General features: G+C 33.8%; 1 protein-coding gene across 1 annotated transcript in view; it reads right to left on the reverse strand.

Moving 5' to 3' along the window:
* The window catches only part of LOC126882459 (protein O-mannosyl-transferase TMTC1-like), a 124,888-nt gene extending 98,414 nt beyond the window's left edge, over nt 1–26,474 (reverse strand). Inside the window, exons 1-2 of the mRNA XM_050647423.1 lie at nt 26,358–26,474; nt 5,763–5,906 (exon numbers count right to left, since the gene is read on the reverse strand). Coding sequence (XP_050503380.1) covers nt 5,763–5,906; nt 26,358–26,461 — 248 coding nt within the window. The 5' untranslated portion in view covers nt 26,462–26,474. The remainder of the gene's footprint in view (nt 1–5,762; nt 5,907–26,357) is intronic.
* Nucleotides 26,475–27,021: the final 547 nt, after the last annotated feature.

A 27,021-nucleotide genomic window follows, 5' to 3' on the forward strand; every position in this document is an offset into this window, starting at 1 on the left:
CCTATTAAATTAAAACGTTCTAGCATTGTGGAGTTTCTAGTCTTCTCCACCCAAGAAACTTTTAAAACTCTTCTACAGCACCACATTTTGGAAGCCTCAAGGCAGTTTTTTAGGTTAATTTGTTTACTGTCCAAGACTGGACACCATACAGTAAGACCGTGAACACGTAGCAGCGAAGTAGGCGGATACTCAATGCCAATTTTAGGTCTCTGTTAGATAATACTTTAAACATCCTTCTAAAATGGCTCTGTCCTGCCCTATTCTGGATCTAACTGATACTATCTGCTTTACAATTTAACCGATAGTCAAGGTAAACAATTTGATTAACTTGGTCAAGTTTGGTACTATTTAGATATATAGACGGTTTTATATTCTGTTGTTTACTTATTACGAGTATTTACTAACTACTTAGTATCTTTCTAACTCTAAATAACATTTAGCCAAATGGCCCATTTCAAAAACTTATGACGAATCATATTTTCTATGGATATCATGCCAAATTCGCGTTGAAGGCAATGAAAGAGCTTACCCGAGCTCGATTGAAATTGCTCTAGGACCGATATAGAACAAATCGGGTATGGAAATAACGGTGTTGATGTAAAAGCTTATATTAGGTATTGAATTTGGTTCAAGTATAAAAACGATTTACAACCTCAAACGTGTTTGAAGCAAATTAAAAATGGCATTACAACTTGGTAACCCCAACTCGGAACAGAAAAGAATAGTTGAAAAACGAATTGGAACGCAAGACTTACTCACTCATGTGAGTGATCCTATCTAAAAGTGATCGACCTATATGTGAAACATTAAACCGGGAGATATTAACAGAAGTTCAACCACGATTTTCTAAGTCCTGCCCTTTGCAATACTGGAAGGTTAGAGAAGGTACTTAAAATTTGTGGAAAAATCCACGGGTTTCCTGTGACATTTTCCTGTGAAAATTAGATTTTCCATGAAAAAAAAATTGGGAGTTGCGATGAATTTTTAAGTCCTGCCATATCCATAGAATAACAGGATACTATCTATTTTATGAAGAAAATTTTTTGGGCAGGACGGTTGCAAAAGGACTAAGGGAGTATACAGATATAAAAACATATAATGAAAATAATGAAATTTTCATAATTTTCTAAGTCCTGCCAACTTAATAAATTAATCATATTTATTTCAAAATGACCAAAAAAAATGTTGGCATGACGTCACCTAATGTTTAACTGCACTTGTTTCTTGGAAAATTCTGTATAAAATTTTCACTTTAGTTCCGTGATTTTCTAAGTCATAAAATAAATTTTGTTATAAAATAAATAATTTAAGTAGACATTATTCAAAATGGCAGGATATTTAGTTACACCTTTTTTACTATATATATTTAAAAAATTTTGTAAGTAAATTCGTGGAAAATTACACGATTTTCTAAGTCATGCCATTTCACACATATCTCAAGAAGGTTTATATAAATCTATTTTCAAAGAAGCAGGATGGTTGTATAGTTATTTCGTATAAAAAATTAAATTGTGTGTCCGCAAAATTATTTCAGGGTGTTATACAAACATATTCATATCACCACAATTTTCTGAGTCATACCATATCGAGCATGCTTAAAAAACACTAATCTAAAACCGTTTACAACTTGGCAGGATAATCGCAAAGATGAATGATAAAAAAAATTAATTTATATATCATTAAAACAATCGTCTCCTATTAAATATTATTTTTCTGAGTAATGTCTCGGAATTTTTACACACTTTTCATATCTAATAGCAAACTGTAACATCTTTATTTTAAGTGATTAGATCATATTTTTATCTAAGTAAACGCAATAAAAGTAAATAAACAATTTTTACAATTTATTGGTTATAGTAGGGAATTTACCTACCCATTATATTATACAGGGTGTCCAAAAGCTCTCATAACAAACGAAAACCGGAGATTCTTCAGATAATTTTAAGAAAATTTAACTCAATTCACCTAGCTCAAAAATGCTTCCGTGGAAAGCTAGAGCTCTTTAAAGATGGCGTCTTGTAATTCATCATCGGCATAATTCAACCTGGATCTATCCAATGCTGGATATAGGTCTCCCTCAGTCTTCTCCATGCATTTCTGTCCTGTGCTGTCTGCATCAAGTTTCTGTCGATCCGTTTGATGTCATCAGACCATCTGGTTGGCGGACGACCTCTACTTCGATATGCTTCGTCTAGAAGAAGCATATCGAATTCTTGTAATTAGTTTCTTTAAAATAGCTGCAGAACGCTTTTATTTGGAAAAACGAAAACTGGTAACAGACGCTAAGTTGCCGCACTCAACTGGTTTTCCTGATATTGTAGGATTGTAGATATTTTCCTGATATTGTTTCTTATATTTGATAACAAAATGTACTAACACTAACAACACCAGAATAAATCGATTTTTAAATACAGCATCTATCTACTTGCAACTTTTTGCATTGTGTTCAGGATAACATCAGGAAAAGGTGTACAATATAAAAATGAGTGGAAATTGCCTTTTAGTGCATAACATGCATCCAATATTGCATAAACCTGTCAAAATCAGTGTATTAAGGGCAAAATCACCTAGTGCCCAGAGTTGCTGCCAAGGCACGTCATCTGGAGTTTCGTGGGATATCGGCAATAAATTAAAGAAAACAAATTATTCGGGGGTTTTTGGGATGGACGAACACGAATATGACATTACAACCGACCCTCGGAGCACCTGGTGCCCAGGGTGACTGATCTCGAATTTAGAGAGTTTTTGGAGGTCGATTCTGATGGCGTATTCATGTTCAGCAACCACAAAACTCCTCGAGTAATCTACTTGCATCACTTTACTATCTGAAAGCCTCGAAATTTAAGAATATGGCGTGTATATTAGTCACCCCGAGCAATAGGTAAAGATCTGTTCTAATGTGACATTCTTGTACAGAAACACCAAAAACCACCTGAGTAATCTGTCTGTATCAATTTACTGCCGAAATTAATATATAAATATGGTATAGAAAATGCTTAACAAATAAAAGGTACCATAAAATATCATTTTATTATAATACTAAAATACAGGGTGTCCCATTTAAGAAAACTCAGAAAATACTCATTCCGAGTTTCAACCAACCCCGTATACTAAAATTAAACATTTTGGTATACTATTAATAACTGACAATAGTAGACTATATTGAAAATCGTTTAAACATAAATTAATATAAGTTTGGATATTAAATCACTAACAATATATATATATAGGGTGTGAACGTTCCTACAAAATTAACAAAAAACGTAATTATATTTTAAACTACCTCGTATAGTATTTTAAAACACTATATTTTATTAAAGAGAACATCGAGTAGAATCCAAAAGTGTAAAAATATACAGGGTATTCCATTTAAAAAAACCAAAATTTGTGTCACCCTGTGAAAACGGGTAGCCCTATATATTAGAAAATACTGTTAAATCGTAGTCCTATCTGTGGCCCATGTTTTACCTAAATAACTTTTTTCGTATATCTTACGACAAACGAGTAATTGGACTTTGTCACACTAATGCCCCACCCTGTATACAAAATAACCATAAAACCATCCTGCCTCTTTGTAAATAGACTTATATTAAGATTCTTAAAACATGTGCAAAATGGCATGACTCAGAAAATCGTTGACTTTTTCACGAATTTTCTTACAAATCTAGGACTCCTGCCGTCTTACAAGAACCGTTTAACCTTCCTGCCGAGTACCGAAAAGGTATTGATTGTATTTGAGTATTATAACTTTTTAAAGGCAGGACTAAGAAAATTACGGAATCAGGCTGAAAATTTTCCGCAGAATTTTCCAAGGGACAAGTATACTTAAACATTAGGAGATGCCATGCCAATATTTTTTTTGATCATTTTGAAATAAATATGTTTAGTTTATTTAGTTGGCAGGACCTAGAAAATCATGAAAATTTCATTATTTTCCTTACATGTTTGTGTACATATATACTCCGTAAACCCGTTTGCAACCCTCCTGCCCAAAAAATTTTCTTCATAAAATCGATAGTATCCTGTCTATCTACGGTTATGGCAGGACTTAGAAATTCATCACAAAACCCTATTTTTATTTTTTGGGAGAATCTAATTACAGGAAAATGTCACAGGAAATTTGTGGATGTTTCCACAGATTGTAAGTACATCGTCTACCCTTCCAGTATTGCAAAAGGCAGGACTTAGAAAATCGTGGCTGAACTTCTGTATAATATCTCCGGTCTACATGTAATTAACGAAGTATTGTTTATCATTTTCTAATTGCATGCATTTGTTTTGATAATTACTGTATTCATTTTAACATAGCTAACCTAGCAGCACAAGTAATTTACTGGGCACTAATTTTTTCAACGGTTAATATTGTATTTTTCTAAATCTATGAGAATATAAAAGGTAAAGTTTTCAATCCTAATAGCAACATTAATAATATCGAAAAATATTAAAAATATTACTAAAATATTTTTAAATTGAAAACTTATTGGTCCATTTCCCTGGTGACACCTCCAAGGCTTCTACAATATGCAAGCCAAATGGATGCTGCAGTGAAGACATAAGGGAAGGAATTCTACACTATGCAATTCACAACCCCCGTCTGCAGCTTGGTAAAGTTCCAACGGAAAATGGACCTAGTTACTCTATAGGAGTAATACTAAAATAAAAATGTATACCGTTTTTATTCAGTTGCAATGCGAAGGCAAAACAATCTTATTTCTCACTTAGAATACGGAGCGCAGTCCAGCACTCTGAATCGACGATTTTCGACTCTTATTGGAAATTACTTTGGACTTATTAATTAATTAATAGGACTTATCCCAATAAGAGTTAAAAATCGCCGATTCAGAGTGCTGGACTGCGCTCCGTATCCTAAGTGAGAAATAAGATTGTTTTGCCTTCGCATTGCAACTGAATAAAAATGGTATACAGTTCTATAAGAATATTTTATAAAATTGAGTTTTGAATTCTGAAGCCACCGCCAATAACCTTTAGAGTGGATGCTGTTTTATTTTCTAAATAAAAAATAAATAAATATTTACTTCTATTATGAATCATTTGTTCTGTTATTTCAAATAAATAAGCCTGCAATCGTTAGTTTATTTCAGCTATTAATAAAGTGTGGCGAATAAATTTCAAATGAATAAATCAAACAGAGCCGCAGGTTGCCTGAATGAAACAATATGGAGAAATAAAAACATCGGATAAGAAGTGAAAAGCGGAATTTACAAAACAGTCATCAGACCAATAATGACATACGTGGCAGAAAGACGACCTGATACAGAAAGGACAAAAAGAATGCTAGAAACAGCAGAGATGAAAACATTGCGAAAACATCGATGACAAGACACTATGGGATAGAGCTAGAAGTGCAGATATACGGCGGAGATGCAAGGTGGACAACATTAATAACTGGGTGAAAAATAGAAGAGTAGAATGGAATGGCCACATAAGCCGAATGACAACAAATAGAGTAGTAAGGACGGCGAGAGACGGTTCCCCAGTAGGAAGACGATCAGTGGGAAGACCACGAAAAAGATGGAATGACAACTTACTAGAGGCACATTGAAAAACAGACAGAGTCATGTCTACATAAAAAGAAGAAGAAGAAGAAGAAGAAGAAGAAGAAGAAGAAGAAGAAGAAGAAGAAGAAGAATAAGAAGAAGAAGTAGAGTATTAAAGTGTGGTAGCTACAATACAAACACTGAAAGAAAATCAACATAGCTAGAATGTTGTTGATCATTTTTTTTAATTAAACAAATCCATACCTGTACAATCTCCCTAAGTTGTAGTGGGCGTTGATGTGTTCCGTGGAATATCTAATTGCTAGCAGAAAATGTTGTTCCGCTTCCTGTCTGTTATTAAGCAATGTGCCAAGATTGTTGTGTGCGCTAGCATAAGTTGGCCATAACCTAAAAGATATTAATGTGTTAATAGAATATTTTAAAGGCATATAACAATTGAACATAATATTAAAGAAAATGTGGTCCCAAAATGTCAAAATATTTTTTTTTTTTTCTCCAACGGAACTCAGCATCAAGGAGGCATTATCCATATTTCTTTTGAAGCCACCCTTAAACACGCAACAAGACATGGCGTGTGTGAAATTATTGACTTAACCCAATGATTGTCAATGTAATTTTTTACGTTTTCATTAATTATTGTTTGTTCCTTTAAAATTATTTTAAAGCATCCTCTCAAGAAACTTATTATTCTGACAATGATTAACGTAATAATTGAAACGTCACCATCATTAATAAACGTCAAATACGGTTGCATCTAAAATAGCTCCAGAAAAAATTTATTTTTTAGTAGTTTAACTTAAATTAATTTTATAGTGGTTTTAATTATCATTGATAAGAAGTTTCAGTCCTATGGGTTAAACAGCCTAGGCTTCTTTTCACGGTGTTTAACTTTTGTGTGAACAGTTTAAAATTTGACCATGGTTAAACGTACCTAAATATTGACATTCAGCTCGCAGTTTTTGTGACAATTAAAACATTTAAATTTCATCGTGGGTAAAAACATTTACATATTGTAGAATAGTGATACAAAAGTGAAAATATTCTCCCCAGATGGGGGAGAATATAAAAAAGACGCCAGTGTGCGAACTAAATACTGCTGAAGTTATTAGTGATAGTAATCAAGACATGGATACAGGAACTATCACCACAAATTCTTCTGCTACAAGGGAGGTAAAACTTTTTAATATTAATTGTAATAGTTACGACTTTCAAAATTGTTGTGTTTATGTTGAGAAGACCAATGATCAGAATATTTCCCGTTTGCATCCAATGGTTGTTGCAGATATTTTACATCAAAAATTAAAGATTAATAATATTAAGCAAATTAAAAGTATAGGAAGAAACCGTGTTAAAGTAATCCTCAAATCTATTTTGGATGCAAACAATTTAGTCAATAATAGTCACTTAAAGGACGATAATTTAAAAGCGTACATTCCAAATCACCTCTTGGAAATCAAAGGACTGATACGCGATGTTGATACCAAATATAATATTGACTATTTGAAAAAATATATGAGCTCTAGTTCACCAATTATTGATATTAAAAGAATGCACAGGAAAGTAGAAAAGGATGGAAATACAGAATACGTCCCTAGACGTAATGTTATAATTACTTTTGAAGGCAATTGTTTGCCAAACTATGTTGTGATAAATTATGTATTTTTCCAAGTGGAAAAATTGTTGGGTAAAGTGACGCAATGTTATAAATGCCTCAAATATGGACATATTTCTAGACAGTGTAAAGGTACACAGGAATACTGTATACAATGTGGACAAATTAAAAATGACATACATACATGTGATGAAACAAAAAAGTATTGCATACACTGTAAAACTGATAAGCATATATCGATCTCTAAATCTGTCCTTTTTTCGAACATCAAAAAAAAATAAAAAATATCATGATTGAACATAAAATCTCATATTTGGAGGCAAAAAATTTGAGTGACTCATCATTTTCTGGTCTTATTTCTAATAACAGATTTGAAATATTGTCAAATTCAGACAAAGAATTTCCAAAATTAACTAACTCCTCTGAAGTTAGTACATCTCCTTATTTCAAGCCATTGAGGCCTCACCTACAGAAACCCAAAAGTTTTAGCCAACCAAGCTGTAGTACATCAAGCACTGAGTATGATGCAAATAAAAAAAGAAAAGTATCATCTCCAACTTCCGAAGATCCTACACCATATCTCATCCCTTTCAGATTTGGACCGTCTCAACCTTTACCTCCCTTAAATAAGGAAAGTTTTCCTAATACAGACAATGATAAAAATAAGTTAGTAGATTCCTTAGTACTTCTTTTCTCAAGTTTTATTCAAAATATTAATTGTTTAGAAGAGGCAAAATCACTTGACATGAATTTGTTAGCCAAAGGTATTAATAATGTTCTAGATAATATTTTAAAAAATAACTCATCTAATGACGAACAAATCTAAACTCAAAATAATACAATGGAATGCTCGATCAGCTGTTGCTAACAAAAACAGCCTTATTAACTTTTTAATAACCGAAGATATTGACATAGCTTTAATAAGTGAAACTTGGTTTAAACGGGATGTTGTATATATTTATAGAGGTTATAATGTGATACGCGAAGATCGCGATGACGGCTATTCTGGAGTTGCTATTTTAATTAAAACTGGTATTCCTTTTGAGCGCATAACAATTAAAAAAAATTATATTCAAGACTTGCTTGCTTGTGGTATTAAAATCAACTATAAACAAAGTTATTTAAGTTTACTCTCTGTATATAGGTGCCCAAAAACTAAAACCAAAACCGAAGATTGGGATAAGTTATTTTCTCAACTAAAACACCCTTGTATCATTGGAGGAGATATGAATGCACATAATTCTTTGTAGGGCTCATATAAAAATGATAATATAGGCCATCAAATTGTGGAGACAATTCAGAATTTAGATTATGTAGTAATGAATAATGGACAACCAACTTGCCAAACGAGTCCAGGAAACTCAGATTCCATGATTGATGTCACGTTTTGCTCACCATCCCTTTTTGATAAAACTTCGTGGTCTGTAGATCTTGATACCTTGGGATCAAATCATTTCGTTATAAAGGTTGTGATCGATGTCTTGGGAACTAATGCTAATACCATTTATCCCAGTACTAAGTGGAACATTAAAAAAGCAAATTGGTCATTATACTCTCAGCTTGTTGATACCTTATTAAACGAAAAACCTCACACATCCTTAAATACCCAAGAAAAATATAATTTCCTTATTGACTGTATTAATGAAGCTTCTAAACAATCTATTTCTGAATATAAACCATTTAAATGCAAACGGACTCCCCCTCCGTGGTGGGATTCGGAATGTGATCAATCCGTTGCAGAAAGAAAGAAGGCATTAATAAACTATAAAAACAATTCTTCTCCTGAAAATTTTTGTAAATGCAAAGAAGTAAATGCTCGTGTCAAAAAATTCCTGAAATTAAAGGCCAAACAAAGTTGGGTTGCATGTTGTTCAAAATTAAATAAACAAACTCCATCTAGTCTTATTTGGAATCAAGCAAGAAAAATGAATAGGAAAAAAGTTAATTTTTCATTACCTCTAAGTAATTCATGGGTAGACGATTTTTTCGATAAAATAGCTCCACCTTACGTAAATAACCAGTTAGATGTTATTAATTCTAAAACGCTTCCATCTGATCAGAATCATTTTCTCCTTACACCTTTTTCGAGAACTGAATTAGATTTTGCCCTTGATAATCGCGTTAGTACCTCACCAGGATACGATGCAATCAAATATCCTATGATACAACATTTACCAGATAACGCAAAACAATTACTTTTAAATATATTTGACCAGATAATTATTGAAGGCAACAGCATAATAGATTTTAAGCGTATTATAGTCGTTCCTATTCCCAAACCGGGGAAAGACCCTAAATTAGCTGAAGCTTACCGACCGATATCATTATTATCATGTATATTGAAGACTCTCGAACGGATGGTTAAGATTAGGTTGGATTGGTGGCTAAGGGATCAAAATCCTTTACCCGCTAACCAACATGGTTTTAAAAAAGGTTATGGAACTTTAGATTCCTTAACAACTCTTGTTGTAGACATTCAGAACAGTTTTTCCAGGAACAGTTATGTGCCCGCTTTATTTTTAGACATCGAAGGTGCTTATGACTCTGTCTCTCTTTCAATTCTCCAAGAAAAAATGATTACATTTTTTAATATTCCATCACAGTTTGCTTCTAACATTGTAAACCTGTATAAAAATAGAATAATTTATTTAAAAAATAATCATACTCTTATAGGCCCTAGACTTAATAATAAAGGATTACCTCAGGGCTCCGTTTTGAGCCCTATTTTATTTAACATTTACACAGCAGATCTACACAACATCACTATTAACAATATTGCATTTAATGTTGTACAATATGCTGACGATTTCTGTTTGTACACAGAACACAAGAAATATCAGCAATCCATTGAAAACTTGAATAGTGTCTATGGTCTCCATAAAAAATGGTTTATTGAAAATGGCTTTGAATTATCATGCAGTAAATCACAAGTTTGTTTATTTACCAGACATAACTTTCCTAATATTAGCACAATCACCTTAGGTGGGCATAAATTTTCTTTTAAAAATAAAATTAAATATCTTGGAATGATACTCGACCAAAAATTGACCTGGAAGTTACATATTGACGACATGTTGAACAGGTGTAATAAGGGAATAAACTTTCTTAAATCAATTAATAGAACTTGGTGGGGATCGGATGTTGAAGTAAGTTTATTATTTTATAAAGCTTACATACGATCTATTTTCGATTACGGCAGTGTTTTGTATGGATCAGCAAGTAATGCACTACTAAACAAAATCAATGTTTTACATAATTCAGCCTTACGAATATGTCTAGGAGCTATGAGATCCACTCCAGTACAAGCTTTATATTTGGAAGCCTTGGAACCTCCTTTAAATCTAAGACGAAGTTTTTTGTCCAAAAAATATTTAATGAAAGTATACTTAATTAACCCTCTTCTATACCAAAAAATAGTGACTTTAAGTTGCCATGATCTAACCAATAAATATTGGCAAAAAAAGAAATCTCCCTTACTGTGTGAAGCTTATAATCAAAATATAGTACTCTTAAAAAATATAGATAAAACGAACGACTTATTCAAAAACTACGCGTACTCTTCTTTCTTTTCTCCTACAGATATTATTGTACCAAATTATAGTGAAAACATATATTTAAATAAAAATATTCTTTTATCCATAACGAATAGTTACAATGAGTCAATAGCTCTATATACAGATGCGTCTAAATCTGCAGATGGAACTGGATGCGCCTTTTTTTTATACCATCGGGACATATAGAAAAGAAATTCAAACTGAAACCGGAGACTTCGATTTATACAGCAGAGGCTATTGCAATATATGAAGCTTTACTATATGTAGCTGAATTTGATTTCGCCCATATTATAATTTTGTCGGACTCCTTAGCAGTATTGAAATCTCTTGGTAAATATGGACCCCCAAACATCCAAGACTGCCCATACATTTATAAAATTAAACATATTAAACAAAATCTTTTAACCAAAGGAATCAATGTACATTTTATCTGGATTAAAGCACACGCAGGATTTGAACATAATGAGTATGTCGACTTATTAGCCAAAGAAAGCGTTTCATCCGATACCAGTATTCTACATAAAATAACACTGACTGATAGTATAATCTCTTTCAAGTCAACACTGCATCGGGAGTGGAGCTACCAGTGGAAGGAATACTCTTTTGTGAATCAAAATAGATACTCGTTAATTCAGCCCGATATTCCCAAATTTCCTTGGTACAAGTCTTGTAGAGCTTCTAGAAAGTACATAACTTCTATTATTAGAGTACGATTCGGGCACGCATGTTATCCAAAACATTTATTTAAAATACAGGTTTTGGATAATGATAAATGTGAGCATTGTGAAGAGGAAAGTGATTTAGATCATATATTTTTTGGTTGTTATTATATACTATATTTATTATCACTTGGTTCTGTAGATGTATACAACTCTTTAATTAACTTTTTAAAAGACAGCAAATTATCATTATAATTCCCTTAAACATTTTTAATTAATACCTTTGGTAGTTAGTAGTTTTAGCTGTTAAGCTTAGTGTTACTTAATACCTTTTAGTTGTTATCTTTGTTTTAAACCTGTTTTGTATAACTTGATAACTTGTATTCCTTATGTGTCTGGCAGTATGACGGTAAGTCTAAGCCAAAATAAAAAAAAAAAAAAAAAAGAAACGTCACCATGAATTTTAATTTAGTTATGGGTTTTATCTTTAAGTTTATTATTTTTATCAAGTTTACTGGTGTGTCCTTATCTACATATATCAAAATAGTTTAGTAAAAAAAATTATAATAATTTTTTCCAACATTATCATCACGCAACCTCTTCTGTCCACTGCTGAACATAGGTCTCTCCCATGTTTTGCCACGCTCCACGGTTCTGTGCGTCTTGATGCCATTTCTTGGATATTCGTTTAATATCGTCCATCCAGCGTGTTGGTGGTCGTCCTCTGTTGCGTTTGTCTTCTCTTGAGCGCCAGTCAATTAGTCTTCTGGTCCATCTTGAGCCTTTTAGACTCGCTATGTGACCTGCACAATTCCATTTCGGCTGGGCTGTACGTCTGACAACATCAGTGACACCTGTTCTTTTCCTTAGGTCTTGGTTCCTTATTTTGTCTTTTTTTGTCACGCCAAGAATAGAACTTTCACATGGAAAAATTTGTGGAACTCGAATTTTTAGTGCTGTTGTTTTTGTGAGCGTGAGAGTTTCTGCTCCGTATGTCATAATTGAAAGAACGCATTGGTCAAATCTACTGAATATAAAAAAGAGAAAACTTGAATACTTAGGCCACCTGATGAGAGGACAAAAGTACACATTCCTACAAAATATAATGCAAGGAAAAATCCAAGGACGAAGAAATCCAGGCAGTAGAAAAATGTCCTGGATGAGAAATTTGAGAGAGTGGTTTGGCTGTACCACTAACGAATTGTTCAAAACAGCAGTAAATAAAATTAGAATCGCCCTAATGATATCCAATCTCCGATAGGAGAGGCACTCAAAGAAGAAGATTGGGCAAATGTCTTCGGTTTCATAGCTATCGGCATGTCGCTGTTAAAGATGTCTCTTAGTGAACAATACGCCGCAAAAGCAAGTGTTATTCATCGTTGAAATTCGCAGATCTGATTATGTTGGCTTATTCTCATTTCATGACCGAGATGTATGTACTTTTCGGTCAATTCTACCACTTAATTTTGGATCGGTAGGTGTTCGCTGGGAACTAAATTTGTCATAAATTTTTATTGTTGAAGATACGTTTTCTAATTCTTGTAGTATTTGTGGTGGCTCACCAAGATCTTCGATAATAAGTACTATACCGTCGGCAAAACGCAGATGATTGAGTATTTCCCCATCTATTTTTATTCCTCTATTTTCCCACTTTATCATTTTAAAAGAGTATTCGAGGACCGTTATAATTAACTTGCGTAGTGCGCCTTGTCTCCTTTCTTGTGTAGTAAATTTGTTACTGCATGGTTTAGTGTTTCTGGTATGCAACAATCTGTTAGACAAAGGTTAAACAAAATTTGTTTAAAGGTATTTATTATTATTTCAAGGCAAATACCTTCCCACAAAACAATTTTATCCAATACCGAATAAATCTAGAGATTGGAGAGCAACCTTTTCAGTTTTCAAATGAAATGTTTTATTAATTTGAATTTGGATGGTTCAACAAATGCTCGATATGCGTAGGTCTAAAATGTCAATAACCACACCATTATATCAATGTCAACAAATTGTAAGCAGTCAATAATCTGTCTCGCGGCGTGGACCTCTGTTTCCTTTTGCGTGAATAAAATATTTCATACTAAAATATACATAGCATGTTCCAAGTGGGGTAGGTAAATAACATCATAAATAAAATAAGATATTAAAAATGATTTTTCAGGAGGTTTTGCATTAAGGTACGTGGTCTAATTCAGTTGTAAGTTGTAAGTCAGACAGTTATACAATAATTCAATTACTGTAGTGGCCTAGAAGTTATCTTTAACTATGATACTCAAAATTACTAAAATTTCTGATATGCTAGACAAAACTATTAGAAAAAGTATTACCAAACCAAGAAAAGTGAGTGATGTGTAATTCTATTGTTAAATTAAGCAACGTTACAAAAATATATTGTTTGTATAGATTGCATAGTTTCGATATTCTTAAAGAGCGTGGAGAGGGTCTTTTTCGTTTCTGTCAGGAAATAGGAGCTGTCGCGTGGTGTCAAATTATTTCGTTAAGCTTGTCGCCAGACGTCTTTATACAGTGGAACCTCGATAACTCGGATTAATCGGGACCACGGCTGATCCGGGTTATCAAAAATCCGGATTAGCCGGGAAATATGACAAAAATTAATAAAATACGGTATACTTACAGATAAACTCCGTTATAATTGAAAGACTGCTGTACTATACACAATACGGTCACAATCGGAACGATGTTATGTTAAGAACAGTGGAGACTAAGACCATTGTTTAAAAAATAATTTTTTAAATAATCTTTTAGTCTTTTTTTAAGAATGCTACGATATTTTGAAATAAATAAAGGAATAATTATTGTTTCCGATAATCCGAAACCATGAACGTCGCTCTGCCGCCGTGTGCCATGAGTCATTTTTACTATCGTATAGTTCAAATTACACAAATACCTATTACCTCTCAATTATTATATTACATACATTTTTATTGTTGAAAGGTTTGTCTGATAAAAATCGGTCCGAGTTAGCCGGACTTCCGGGTTATCGGGGGCCGACTTATCGGGGTTCCACTGTACTTATATTTACAGATTTGTTAGAAACCAAATAGAATATATCAAGAAGAGAAGTATCCATATGTCGCAAATGTAGTCTCGAGGTAACAAAGTACAAAAACCTCGAAGAAGTACCACAAAGTTTTTTATTAAAAAGGTCAAAACAGGACGCGTTTCGGCTCAACACGAGCCATCATCAGCTTAAATACAGGAACACAAACATCAAGGACTGACCAGAACAGAAAGGAGGTATCAACTAGTTTACATGACATATATTGTTACAAATATTTCATCTTATTGGTGTTAAGCGATTTTCAACATTTTGTTATAATTAAAACTGTAAATTTGGGTAGAACATCTACAGCCGTACACAGTTCGGTTTTCGGAATGCAGTGGCTATGAGAGAGGCTCTCTTTAGTATACAGCTCATTTAGTATACAGTGCTATTTCAACGATGTAGAGACGTAAATTGAGATATTTACGCATACTTCATTGATTACCATAAAGCGTTCGATACAGTAAACACGACAAGCTGATGGAGATACTAACCAATATCGGAATAAATACTTGTGGTTTAAGAATTATCAGCAATCTGTACTAGTCCATGTGGTGAGACCGCTCCCATCTGGAAAAATTTCTGATTCGGTTTCTTTGTGGATTCCTATTCACAAATGTCCCCTTTAAACAAATCTGAAGGGTGCCGGTCGGAATTTTTGGACAGAAATTGTTTAAACAAATTTTTTAAACAAATACAAAAGATTACGTTTTTTTGCTCCGAAACAGATATTTTTAAGTTTCGTGGGTCATTCTAAACAAGAAAGGTATCTTGTAAATTTTCTCAAAAATTGATAGTTTTCGAGTTATAGGCGATTTAAAATCTGAAAAATGCGAAAATACGTATTTTCGAGGCCTAAATACTCATATTTAAATTAGTATTTTTGAGGTTGCCAGACACTCAAATTAAAGTTTTAACATTCAGCTTCAAGATTCTGAAGAGTGATTGTGTCTAACCTTAACAATTTAAAGCGTTGTTTTTTAAATGTTAAATATGCATATCCATCCGATTTTTTTGCAGGTGCGGCGCGCTCTATTTCAAAAATCTCCAATTTGCCTCCGAAGAATATTTTTTCTAGATTCTTTGGAATATTCTAAATAAAATAAGCTTTTTGACATTTTTCTCAAAAGTTAACAGTTTTAAAGTTATAAGTGATTTAAAATCCAAAAATGCGTTTTTTGGCATTTTTCGGATTTTAAATCGCTTATAACTTTAAAACTATTAACTTTTCAGAAAAATGTCAAGAAACTTATTTTATTTAGAATATCCCAAAGAATCTAGAAGAAATATTTTTCGGAGGAAAATAGGAGATTTTTGAAATAGAGCGCGTCGCACGGCAAAAAAATCGGATAAACACGCATATTTAACAATTAAAAAACAACAGTATAGATTAAGGTTAGACGCAATCACTCTTTAGAATCTTGAAGCGGAATGTTTAATCTTCAATTTAAGTATCTGGCAACCTCAAAAATACTAATTTAAATATGAGTTTTTAAGCCTCGAATATGCGTATTTTCTCATTATTCAGATTTTAAATCGCATATAACTCGAAAACTATCAATTTTTAAGAAAAATTACAAGATACCTTTCTTGTTTAGAATGACTCAAAAAACCTAAAAATATATGTTCCAGGGCAAAAAAACTTAATCTTTCGTATTTGTTTAAAAAAATTTTTTAAACAATTTCTGCCAAAAAATTCCGCCCGACACCCTTCAGATTTGTTTAATGGGGACATTGTGTAATAGGAATCGACAAAGAAACTGAATCAGAAATTTTTTTCAGACGGGAGCGGTCTCACCACATGGACTATACTGGAATCAAACATAATCTATCCGGACAGAGGCAGGAAAATCTGACGATATCAAAATCAAATGTGGGGTCCGTAGGGGATGTATACTAAATCCTTTTATCATCACTGCTGTTTAACATTTACTCTGAGCAAATTTTTTAAGAAGCAGTGAATGTTGTTAAAGCCGAAATTAGAATTAACGGAGAATGCATCAATAACATAAGATACGCAGACGACACGGTGGTATTCGCTAACAGTTCTGAAGCCCTCCAGGAGTTAATGAACAGAATCACATAAATCAGACAGAGATACGGACTTTCACTAAACACTAAGAAGACAAAATGTATGATGATCTCTAAGAAGAAATAGCAATTTGGACGAATCAGTGTGAACGGTGAACAAATAGAAAGAGTAAAAACATACACCTACATCATGAGGAAGAGCGAAGGGAAAACGTGGAACAAATTGTAACGATGAGTAACATCGCTACGATAATATTTATTCCTATAAGCCACCTAATAAGTATGCAACCAAAGCTACGGACCCTTGTATCTGAAGTTGAAGTTGATAGACAAATATAAGGTTGGTAATATGTTTGGGGAATTCTGGTCTTAGGGTGTGGCTGTACGGCTAACGATGGAGGGGCATGTCATATCGCCCAGCGGAGCGGGTTGTGACTTCAATTTTCAATCTTGTTGGGTGAACAAGTAAATTTTTCCAAGTAAAATTTAATAAAAAATTTTGGTCTTGGTAAAAGGTATATTATTTTAAAAAGCCTTATAGGGCTACAAACATCGAACAAAACGTTTTCGCTCTAAAAAGAGCATCATCAGTGTTGCAAGAACATGGTGAGCCAACCAAAAAATACGAAGGTCAAAGCCTTTCAAAAATGGACTAAAAGTCACATCAAAATGCTAACATAGCAAATTCCAAAGGATGGATATAATCCCTAAGGATACGGCCCTAGGATAACATATGACTCCCACACGTTGTAAGTGATGTTACAAGTCATTATGTTACAAGAGCTGACAGGCAACTCAGTTGCCTGTCAGCTCTTGATATATTTGGATATATTTGGAGATATTTGAAGTTAAATATGAAACCGCACAGTTATTATGATTAATTTATGATATGTATGATTCATATTATGATTAAAATTTAAAAATTATTTGTACCCAGTACTTTAAAACTATTTGCCATATCCTTATCATACTTGACAGAAAGTGTAGGTACCGTACACCCTACTAAATTAAGATAAATTAACGTTTCTAGCTACTACCAGAGGCGTACGACAGGGACAGTGGCTGGCTGACCTTTCCCAAATTGTACGCCACTGACGAAATTGCTATTTTAGCCTAATTTTCTGATTTTGCAATACTTTTTATGTAAATATTACACTCTTCATTCGTAACGATAAAATGATTAGTTTTCGAGATATTTAAAATTAAAAATGAAACGACACAATAAATTAATCAAAATAATCGTGTCGTTTCATTTTTAACTTCAAAGATCTCGAAAACTAATGACTTTATCGTTACGAATGAGGAGTATATTATTCTCATAGAAAGTATTGGAGAATTCAAAAATTGAACTTAAATAGCAATTTTGCCAGTGGCGTAGAATTTGGAAAGGGTCAACCATTCACTTTCCCCCGTCGTACGCCTCTTGTAAGAGGCAAAAACCTTTGTTTAACATAATTTAGTAGTTTGTACAGTACCTATACTACCTGCCAAGTATGAAAAGGATACGTTAAACGGTTTTAAAATGCTGAACAAAAATAATTTTTAAATTTTTAGATAAAACACCCTGTAATTCAGTAAGGAACCACATTTTATTTAAGTGTCTTAGGTTAAATCTTCGTATTTGTACTAAGGTTTCTCCAGTTATTATGGACAATTATTAATGAAACACGCTGTATAAGTGCACTCATTCTACTTAGTAGAAAAACCGAACTCTACAAAAAATTGTAATCACGGAAATTTGTGTAATAACTTTTTCAGCGACCGACCTCCAATACTGCATGCATAGGAGAAATAAAAAAAATCCAATAAAAGTAAATAATGGAGAGGACCGCCGTAAACTTGTGATGTTCGTATCTTGATTCGACGACGACGGCATCCATTCGAACGAGGATCCCCAAGTCTGGCATAGCAGATGCAGTAGACAACTCAATATGAGATAGTTCCCGAAAAACATCGCAAATAAAAATAAAAATGTACGATAGGTTATTCTCGTAAAAGTTTTACAGTACGTTTCTCCGCCGAATATCATCTGCCTCAGCCATCCCTAATAAATCTATTATATTTTTCGTTCGTAGCCCTGAAAGAGCCAACTCAACTATCCATTACCTGAAAATATATCCCAAATATTTTCAATTACCTTTCGTAATAAAGAAAAACGTTTTCATTACACATACACAAATTATAATATTTTAGTTTTATATTTTGAAAAATATATTTTAAAAGTAAAATTATATTTTTCTCTTTGTATTATATTTCTTCTTATATTTCCTAAGAAGGAACGATAAAAATTTACATGTCAAAAAGAAAGGACGAAAATTTAAAAACAGATATTGCAGAATGTTAGATTGCGAAGGCCAAGAACATGAGAATGAAAATAACTGAGAAAATGCAAAATTGAAAAAACAAATAAATCTTAATAGAAATTATACCAGAATATATACCAGACATAACAAATGAGCCATAGAAGAAATAAAATACACAAGCTCAATCTGGACATTGGGGAAAATAGAAGGGAAATAGACTCTAAAACATCTAAAAATAACAATATATCTTCTTCTTCCTTCTTGTATATGTAGGCTTTAAAAGCTGTTTTTTCTTCAATATTAGCTAAATTGTTTAAATTTTCGCACCATCTTTTCCTTGGTCTAATAATACTTCTTCGTCTATTTGGTGACTTATCTCGTGCTATTCGTACTACCCTATCCTCTGCCATTCTAATAATGTGTTCGTTCCACTCCTGTTTCCGTTTTGTCACCCATCTATTTATGTCTTCTACATTGCATGATCTTATGTTTTCGCTTCTTTCCCTATCCAACATACCTGATATTCGTCGTATAGTATTTTCATCTCTGTTGTTTCTAGTAGTCGTCTTGTTTTAAATGTGTCAGGTCTTGTCTCCACCGTGTATGTCAATATAGGTCTAACTGCTGCTTTGTAGATTCTTGCTTTTGCGTCTTGTCTTAGGTGTTTGTTGTTTCAGATTGTGTCATTAAGAGATCCCGCCGCTTTATTTGCTTTTAAGCTTTATTGTCGTACTTCCTCTTCAACATCTCCATAACTAGTTGTATCTATTCCCAGATATCTAAACCATGCTTCCTGCTTTATTATTTTCCCATCAATTTCGATTTTACATCTGAGTGGGTGTTTAGATGTTGTCATACATTTGGTTTTTTCTACCAACAATATATTTACTGAACAAAAACAAGTAAAATTAAATGACTGCTACATAAACTATCAAATAATTCACAAATAAAAACATACTGATAAAAACAATATCACAAAAATTTAGCCCATGGTGAAAGGGATATAGAAGGGGTGTGTCGAGTATCTAGGAGTCACTTTCGACATCATTACTTGTCTCGAGTATGGAAAAAGAGGAAGGAATTTCAAGAAGCAAAAATTTGACCAAAAATTAAAAAAATATATCTGCTCACAGTATAGACGAGTAGCTTTGGAACAGGATAGAAAGTAAGTTGACAACGTACACTTACAAATAATATTATCTACATTATTGAAGTTTTCCGAGTTATTTTCCTAGATTTCCTATCTTCATTTTGTTTTATAATAGGTTCCTTATAATTGCCTCATCAGCCTATTTCTCTAAAACACCGGAGAGGACCATGGAGCGCTTGGGGATATTACTGAGATATACTATAATATAGTCTCCTTACTCCCACAGGCCCTCCATAGCTCTCATCTCATCAACAGTATTTATTTTTGTATACCCACAAGGTCCCTGCGCCAAACTTTATTTAATGAAATTTCAGAATTTATTTCTGACTTTCTTTAAAAGCCTCATCTATTCATCATCACGTAGCGCTACAACTCTGCGTGAGTCTTGGCTGACTGTACAACTTTTTTCCAATTTGTTCGGTCTTCCATCAACCTAGGGTCAAATGGAATGTTTATTTTCCGGAGACCTGCTTGGATGTTATCTCTCCATGACATTCTAGGACGTCGAGTGGTCTTTTTGCTGTAGGAATCTCCTCCCATACCAGTCTTACAAGACTCTAATTATGAAATCTGTGAACGTGGCCTGCCCATCTTAGTCGCTATGATTTAATTTCTTGGACAATATCGGTGTCATTGTAGAGTGCTTAGGTTCATTCCTCATCTATTGCTTTGTTCATTTTGTTAAAGATCAGGTCTACTTGAGCATGATCTAGTTGAGTATCACCATAGTGTCTGTGTACCATCGTCATCGTTATTAATTTTATTATATTGCAATATAACCTAGTCTGCTCTGTAGACTTCCTGGTTAGGATTTTAAATGATTTTTTGTTGCAGCTGGTATATGATATTCTCTCAAAATGTCTTAGCACTATTGGATTTTGACCCTACTCAGCTTTGGTATTATATGAAGTTATGGTATTCAATGTTCAAGCATATACAATAGATATTGTTGCACTTTCTTGATTTTCCTCTGTTGAGGTCCAAAGAGGAAAAGACATACGAAAATTCTACCAACAGATAAATAGCTGCAGAAAAGACTTCAAACCCAGATAATAGCCTGTAAAGATAGGGACAGCTCTATAATTAGTAACAAGGAGCAGATACTAAGCAGATAACATTTTGAAGAACTGCTTAATGGCAATTATGAAGATGGCGAGATGGAGGATCCCATGCTTCAAATTAAATGATCGGAAGCCACTCCCCACCTAAGAAGAAATTAGAGAAGCCATCTTAACACTTAAAAATAACAAAGCCCCCGGTTCGGATAATCTCCCTGCTAAACTCTTCAAAAACGGCGGCGACACCCTCTTGAAACACATGCGTAAAACTGATAACTGCAATTTGGCAACAGAAAGAAACACCCACAGACTGGAAGTTGGGTGTACTGTGTCCTCTACACAAAAAGGGAGACATGATGGTGTGTGAAAATTTTAGAGGCGTCACTCTACTCAATATGGCATATAAAGTGTTGTCCAACGTATTGTACAAAAGACTTCTCCCCTACGCTGAAGAAATAGTAGAAGGATATCAGTGCGCTTTCCGTCCTAATAAATCAACAACGGACCAGATATTTGCAGTGAGGCAGATCCTTGAAAAAACCCTAGAGTTCGGCTTCGACACCCACCACATATTCGTGGACTTCAAAGCCGCATACGACTCAGTTAATAGAGATAAACTTCTACTTGCTATGGTAGAATTTAAAATACCGCTTCATCTTGTCCAATTAACTGAACTTACGCTCACAGGAGCAGAGAGCGTGGTGAAGATCCAGAACGCTCTCTCAAGACCCTTCCATTGCAAAAATGGACTAAGACAGGGTGATTGACTATCGTGTCTCTTATTTAACCTGGTATTAGAAAAAATAATTCGAGAGTCCCAAATTAATACGAATGGTATTATCTTTAACAAATCAGTAAAAATTGTTGGATACGCAGATGACATAGACATCATAGGTAGATCTAAAGAATCTCTACCTGAAGCATTTCGGTCGTTAAGAGCATCTGCACAGAGACTGGGGCTAAATATAAATGTTCAAAAGACCAAATATATGTGTTGCACTAGGTCAAGCAACCCGACACCTACAAGAATAATAATTGACGACCTAGAACTACAAGGTGTCGACACCTTCATATACTTAGACTCGCTGCTAACTAAAGAGAACAATGTCAGTGAAGAAATTAAAAGAAGAATAGTGCTCGCCAATAAGTGCTACTATGGCTTAAGAAGACAGATGGCCTCAAAAATACCTAGAAAGATTAAATTCACTGTCTACAAAACACTAACAAGACCAGTGCTAACCTATGGTTCAGAAACTTGGTCACTTACTCAGAATGACCAAGAACTGCTCAAACGTTTTGAGCGAAAAATTTTAAGACGACTATAAAATATGGTGGCATAAAAAAACAAGGTTTGTGGCGCAGGCGTTACAACTTTGAGTTGTATAGACATTTTGGAGAACCTGACGTTGTACAATTCATTAAGGTAGCACGCCTTAGATGGATAGGTCATGTAATCAGGCGAGAGGAAGATTCCATAGTCAGAAAAGTTTTTGATCGAAGAGGGCCGAAACGACAACGAGCAAGAGGAAGACCGAGACTTAGGTACCAAGACAACATAGAAACTGATTTAAAATCTGTTGGAATTAGAGCATGGAGAAGAGTTGCCAGAGACAGGGACGAATGGAGAATGGAGGATTGTTCTGAAGAAGGTTTTGGCTCATAAAGAGCTGTAACGCCACTGATGATGATGATGATGATGAGGTCCAAAGAGGCGTTGTTTTTCACACTTTTCTCCTGTACTATCCATTTCTTGGGCATGATTGTACCTCGGTATTGAGGAGCGCAGTAGTCAGAGCACAAATCTTATACCTAATTCTTTTTATCTTCTTCTTCATCACTTTACCTTCTAGCTGTTTAATACTTCTTTTTTTTGCGAAGAGACTTTTTTATATGCAATAAATCTGAAGGAACTGTCGTAACAATATCCTTATATTATGTATACTGAGCAAATAAATTCTTTTTCTACATGGCTCCATCTTGTAGATACAAAAGTGTCATCCTTATGACTTTCCATTGCTACCTCATGCAGGTGTCAATAAAATCTACCATCCAACTTCAGCTACATTGGGGTAAATTAGTGATGAAAAATGTTAGAGACGTCTTCTAGATACTGCCAATCATCAATGTTTAATGCTTCACTAACAACAGACACCATAGTAAATAGTGAAACTACCTTGTTTACTTGGAGATCATTCGGCTTTTGTTGGTTAAATATGCTTTATTTTCTCAATAAAATATATCAATTCCCTGAATTAGGTTTTAGACTGGCCGATGAACATATTTTTTTATAAATTAAACAAGATGGATGCTAGTCAGCAAAACTCAAAAACCTGCCAGAAAATGGAAAATAAAAACCAATTAATTCAACACGTTGACTCGTATACATACCTTGGAATAGCTGTCAACTCGAAATGGGATCAAACAACCGAAATACGATCTAGTATTGAAAAGACCAGAGCAACATTTACAACATGAGAAATATACTCACCAAATTCTTCTACCGTCTTGCTGTATGGCACCTGGACGAGTCACAACACCAACGTAGAGATATTGCGCCGAATGGGAAAACAAAAAGAAATTTCTTTCACAAATAAAAAACGGAAACTTGAATACCTCGGTCATATTATGAGACATGATAAATATCATATACAGAAGACACGGGGAGAGAACGAAATCCGCCTGGATATAAAATTAATTGTAATGAAAACAGAGGAAAATAAGACTAATTCGCGTTAAAATATATTGATTACCTTTCACCTTCCGATTAAGCAGCAATGATGATAATATAGGAGAGTCAACTGCACTGAAAATCTATTTTAATTAAAAATTTTTCTTTTTAATTTTTAGTAGTTTTTTATTTTTTTTTACATTTGTATCTTTTGTTCAATATCATTTTTATGCCTACGTGACAATCGCTATAAATCTGAAAAGCTAAAATTTTCCGCAACGAATTCCTTATGCAAAATTTTTGTGTGCAATAATAATAAATTAGACTAATATTATCTACCTATATTAAATGCAAGATTACAAGAAAATCTTTTTACGTCTGCCCGAAATTCAAGGACAAGCTGAGTCATTTTTCTTTTTTTTTCAATCCTTTGGTCGAGACATTCATCGACAATTTGATAAAATGATGAGGATAGCACTTAGGCTAAAAAGCGTGCTCTATCCAGTAAAATACTTACTTAAGAGCTTTCAGTTTAGGCTTTTGGCTAATTTGGGTTTAGCAGAGTCTCTCAGAAAATTTGCATAGTTGTAATGCATCTTGGCGTTGTATGGAAGTGTCATTAGACCGGCCCTAAAAATTCGTTCTTCTAAATTTTTTGTACTTCGTGCATCTTGGAACTCTCCTTTTTATTTTTCAATTTTGCCTTGTATCCTGTACCTATCTTCTATTGCCCATTTCTCTACGGTGTCTGTAGCAATTATACTCTTTCCATTCTTTTTATATTTTTGGCTTTCCGTAGTTCTGCTTTCGAAAATCCTCGAAAGTCTTCAGGACTTCAAAAGGGCATTTTTTACTAAGTACATCTTTTTAGATATCGTTTCCTGATTGTATTTTGTTGGGGTTTTCGTCACTTGTTGGCTCTGCTGTTCTAAGATCAATATTAATTCTTGATTCTGTTGAGTTAAGAGAATTTAACTCATTATTATTACATATTTTCTTCTGAAAACTTATGACCAGTAACAGCACTTGGCAATAAATCTATCGCTAAAGCATAAATTGCAATGCAATGTCGCAGAATCCAGCTATCCATCTAAGCAATTCATCTCAAGAGCTTATAATTCGTTAAAATTGTTACCCCATTCGCTATTGCTAGGTTAAAAACAGCAATGCTAAGCCTAGGTTAAAAACAGCAATGCTAAGCGAGCTCGCATACCGAAGCAATATCCTACATCGCATGTGGCATGCATTGCGAACAGATACGCGCTGAGTGTCACATCTGGATTTCGGTGAATCTTTGGTGACTTTCGGTGGAATTTTGTTCACCGAAAACCAGATGTGACACTCAGTGCGTATCTTTCCGCAATGTATGTTGTGCGATGTAGGGATATTGCTTTGGTTTGCGAGCTCCCTAGATGACTTCCGTGGTTATCGTAAATTAAAAGGGACGGCGTTTCCTTGGATCTGTTCGAATATTTAATGAAATGCGCCATTATTTCACAGCACAAATATCTGCGTTCATCCACCGACTAGGTGCAGCAAGGCTCAAGGTACTAGAGGGAGCTCCATGTAGCATATGTTCCCTAAAATGGGGTTTGGGAAACACCACTGCAGGAGGTAAATACTGTTACTAGGGATTCCTCTCACTACTTGTTAACTTATTTACCTGCTTAATCTCCTTAACAGCAACAACTTTTTGTAGACTTTTCTCTAGTTTAAATTTTGTTGTTCCGTCGGCAAATGCAGAAGTTCTTGAACAACTGGACTTTGGCTTTTCAAAAAAGATCCCCACAGTATGTCTGGTAAAAGAGGTAGCCCTAGACAACTACAGCTTTCTGGCGTTCTTAATGAGAGTTCTTTATGTCGGTCGTGAAATCCCCTAAACTATTTTAACCCTGCTCTCTCTTGTTGTACTATTTTTCGGGTATTTTATTTTTATTGTACCCACATGCGAGTAGCTATAATTCTGAAAAACTATTATTTTCCGAAAAAAATTTCTCAGTGCTCAAGTTTTGTGTGTATTAATAGTTATTTATGAAACAGTTCGTGAAGTATGCTTTTTGTGAACGTACGCGATGTTTAGAGCACGAGCGACAACGGAGCGAATGCTATACATCGCGTAAGTTCGCAAAAAGTACTTCACGCACAGTTTTATACAATATTTTATCTACGATAAACAAATACAAAAACTGTAACTATTCGTCACTGGAATTCATTTCTATTCTAAAATTTTTAGAACTTTGTCATTTAAAAATTCTAATTTTTTTCAAACCACAAAACTGTCAAAATTTTTGTTGTAATTTATTGCTCATTATGTCATCACCATGACAACGCGAAAGTTAAGGATATTCGATTATATGAAAGTGTGTCAAAAACAGTGCGAAAAAGTAAATCCCATTTAAAATACATTGTTAATTCACGCACATTTTAAACCCTTCACGCACTGCTATCTATAATGACAGTTTTCACAAACTAAAAACTTATACATAATATGACATAGAGTAGATAAATAATTTTTTGGCATACACTGTACTGTTGAAGTATTCACTAGACTAATTTCTACCTATATTAAATGTAAAACTACAATAAAACCTTTTTACATCTGCCCTGAATTCAATGACAAGCTGAGTCGTTTTTCTTTTTATTTTTTTCAATCCTTGCGTCGAGACATTCATCGACAATTTGATAAAATGATTAGGACGGCACTTAGGCTAAAAAGCATGCTCTATCCAGTAAAATACTCACTTGAGAGCTTTCAGATAATGGCTTTTGGCTAATTCGGGTTTAGCAGAGTCTCTCAGAAAATTTGCATAGTTGTAATGCATCTTGGCGTTGTATGGAAGTGTCATTAGACCGGCCCTAAAAAATACAAAAGCCAACAATTAGTACAATTAGCTCTCGTTAGAGAGTAAAGAGATGTTTAATTAAAAATGTAATTAGTTAGCACATTTAGAACAAAATTTGTTTAATTTGTAATCAAGTTAATTACAATAAAATTACTTTAGTTAATTATACTTTTAATAACATATGAATTTTAATTATGGGCCATTCCACGAACATACGCCGGTTTTGGATCACTTCGACAACGAATATTTTACTGTGCAAAATAAGAAGAACTAAAGTAAATTGCAAATTACATTGTTGTTTATTGGAATAATTATTAGCGCCATTTACTTTCGTACTTCTTATGTTGCACAGTAAAATATTCGTTGTCGAAGTAATCCAAAACCGGCGTATGTTCGTGGAATGGCCCATATACTATTATTACTATTATTTTTGCTCTTAATTCACTTTTTCACACTAATTTTATAATTTGCTATTTTTCTTGGGAAATAAGCCACAATTTAAGTTGAAAATTTAATTTATCGACGTTTTGACCTCCACTTCGCAAATCGTTATCGAAATACAA

Source organism: Diabrotica virgifera, chromosome 1 (genome assembly GCF_917563875.1).
Source record: "Diabrotica virgifera virgifera chromosome 1, PGI_DIABVI_V3a".
NCBI classification, from domain to species: Eukaryota; Metazoa; Arthropoda; class Insecta; order Coleoptera; family Chrysomelidae; genus Diabrotica; species Diabrotica virgifera.